The 3137-nt window shown below is 39.0% G+C and overlaps 1 protein-coding gene across 1 annotated transcript; it reads right to left on the minus strand.

Annotated features, from left to right (window-relative positions):
• Window positions 1-1314: 1314 nt before the first annotated feature.
• LOC145115387 (uncharacterized) lies at window positions 1315-1881 on the minus strand. The gene has a single exon (XM_079051678.1). It carries the CDS (start codon window positions 1879-1881, stop codon window positions 1315-1317), a length of 567 nt encoding a protein of 188 aa, XP_078907804.1.
• Between the last annotated feature and the right edge of the window lie 1256 nt (window positions 1882-3137).

Consider the following 3137-nt stretch of genomic DNA (forward strand, 5'->3'; position numbering starts at 1 on the left):
CCATGCTATATTCCCGGTATTCACCACCGAGACAAAAGGTCAAGGCCTTCGGGTCATAATAATTGTCCCCTCCAGAAAATGAAACGGTAGCAAAAAACTCCAAACAAAGCTCTTGATACACCGGTTCTTGTATCCGGAATAATCTACTCCAGCCATCGCAAGTAATTTGCACTCCATCTCGAATGAAGACTTTAGTTAATAATGGGTACAAAGAGTCCGCCAAACCCACTTGCTCAATCCACGTCCAATTTAGCTCATTCGGTACATAGAACTCCTTTTTCTTAAGTGCGTCAATCCTCTTTTTCCATCTATTCATATTAGCCTTGGATCCAATTTCTGGAAAGTTGAACCAAGGGAAGTCCCCTTGGTCTCTCCTAGAGCTCTGACCCCCGCTTCTGAACATTTTCTGCAAATCAAACACAAGGAAAGCAAACACACAAACCACAGAACTTGTTAAAAGAATAAAAATCTGGAAACTGAAACACAGACTCGTCGAGTCCATGAACAGACTTGCCGAGTCCATGAACAGGTTGCGGACATCGCTTTTGATTCGAACCAAATCTGCCATGTAAATCCAAAATTCGTTCTAGGGGTTTGTTTAGGGTGATAATCCAAGTATCTATTCACAAAAAATTCCAGTCCAAACACTATAATTTAACCAAAATGAAAACCCTAAAATTTATGTCAAAACCAAAAATCGGTTTTTTTTAACAAATTCCAACTTCTAAACCACTAAAAATCAAAACTTTAACAAGATTATGCATGAAAAATGTTACCTGTTGAGAAAAATGGAAGACTTTTGAGCAAAATGGAAGATGAAGTGACGAAAATTGGAAGTCTTGCTTGAGAGAACTGCTTGGTCGAATGGGGGAGGGTGACGGCTGTGAAAATGAGAGTTTTACTTTTTCGGGTAAAAACCCTAATTTACGGAGTTTAAAAAAAATATATTTTTTTCATTAATAAAACCTACTCGTCGAGTTGGGGGTCCCCGACTCGTCGTGTAGAGACGTCTTTTACGAAATAACACGTATTTCCAGATGGACTCGACGAGTTATATCCTCTGTTTGAAAAAAAATTGTTCTCTTAAAAATAAATTTCACCACACCCCACAATCAAACTTTGCTTGTCCTCAAGCAAACATTATAAGCTTAACAGAAGATTTAGACTAAAAATCCTTTAGAATACACAAAATAAAGAAAATGAAACTAAAAACCAAAACGAAAAGAAAATGGTAAAAGAAAGAAAACTCAAACTGCGGGTTGCCTTCCCTAAGCGCTTCTTTTTTAGGAGTATTTAGTTGGACTCCTTCCCGCTCTACGTTGTAGCGGCTTTCTCAAAGTCCATTCCTCCGTCAAGTAGTTCTTCATTTAGTATGCCCTCTTTGTATTTCTTGACCATATGCCCATTCACTTTAAAGCTTGACCCATCCTTGCTCCAGAACTCAATTACTCTGTATGGATACACATGCTTGATTATAAAAAGCCCGGACCAACGAGTGCGTAATTTTCCCGGAAAGAGCTTAAGTCTTGAATTGTATAAAAGAACTTTTTGCTTAGCTTCAAATTTCTTGTTACCCTTCAACCTTGCATCATGCCATCTTTTTGTCTTGTCTTTGTAGATCAACGAGTTAGTGTAGGACTCGTTCCTCAATTCTTCCAAAGCATTCATTTGCAAAAGTCGATTAGTACACAGCTCATTTAGCTCAAAATTGCATGTTTTTAAAGCCCAATAGGCTTTATGTTCAAGCTCCACGGGTAAATGACAATTTTTACCATAAACCAATCTATAGGGTGTGGTTCCAATGGGTGTTTTGAATGTGGTCCGAAATGCCCAAAGTGCATCATCCAATTTGTCTGCCCAATCTTTCCTATTGCTACCCATCGATCTCTCCAAAATCCTCTTGAGTGCTCGATTAGTAATATTGGTTTGCCCATTTGTTTGTGGATGGTAAGGTGTTGAAAATCTATGGCGTACACCATATTTTGCAACACTTTTGCTAGTTGGTCATTAGAAAAGTGTGTTCCCCTATCACTAATTAACGCCTTGGGTACTCCAAATATAGAAAATAATTTTTTTAGGAACTTCACCACAACCCTTGCATCATTGGTTGTTAACGCTTGCGCTTCTGCCCATTTTGACACATAATCCACCGCCACAAGTATGTATTTATTACCTTTGGATGAAGGAAATGGTCCCATGAAATCCACACCCCACACATCAAATATTTCACACTTGGATGTTCCTTTGAGGCATTTCACTTCTTGCAGAAATATTACCCGTTCTTTGGCAAACATCACACTATCTAACATAAGTGGCAGCATCCTTGAAGATTGTCGGCCAATAGAACCCCGCATCAAACACTTTCTTAGTAGTGAATTGTACCCCATGATGTCCTCCTGCCGGTCCATTGTGGCAATGCTCTAGTATGTCTCGGATTTCCTTGCCAAAAACGCATCTTCTTATTATCCCATCCACACAACTCCTAAAAAGATATGGCTCATCCCAGAAATAATATTTGATTTCTAAAAAGAGCTTCTTTTTCTGCTGGTGAGTGAGCCCCTTTGGAAGAAAATCTACTGCCAGAAAGTTTGCAATATCGGCATACCACGGTTCTTCCCCCATTATTACCATCAAATACTCTTCCGGGAAGCTATCTTCAATGTCCTTGTTGTCCATCTCGTCCCTTATTTGATTCTCTAATCTAGAAAGTTGGTCAACAGCTACATTTTCCATCCCTTTCTTGTCCTTGATCTCGATGTCAAATTCTTGAAGTAGCAGCACCCATCGGATCAACCTTGGCTTTGCATCCTGCTTAGCAAACAAATACTTAATAGCAGTGTGGTCAGTAAAAACAGTAGTTTTGGACAAAATTAAGTAGGGACAAAATTTATCAAAGGCATACACCACGGCTAATAATTCTTTTTCAGTTGTGGTGTAGTTTTCTTGGGTCAGATTTAGGGTCTTGCTTGCATAGTAAATGGGTTGAAAGTGCTTGTCAACCCTTTGGCCAAGTACAACTCCTAAAGAAAAGTCGCTAGCATCGCACATTATCTCAAATGGTAAGTTCCAATTCGGGGCGATAATGATCGGGGCATTAGTTAATATTTCTTTCAAAATTTCAAAGGAAGCTAAACATT

Source organism: Lactuca virosa, chromosome 1, assembly GCF_052849685.1.
Source record: "Lactuca virosa cultivar CGN04683 chromosome 1, Lactuca_virosa_CGN04683_v6, whole genome shotgun sequence".
NCBI classification, from domain to species: Eukaryota; Viridiplantae; Streptophyta; class Magnoliopsida; order Asterales; family Asteraceae; genus Lactuca; species Lactuca virosa.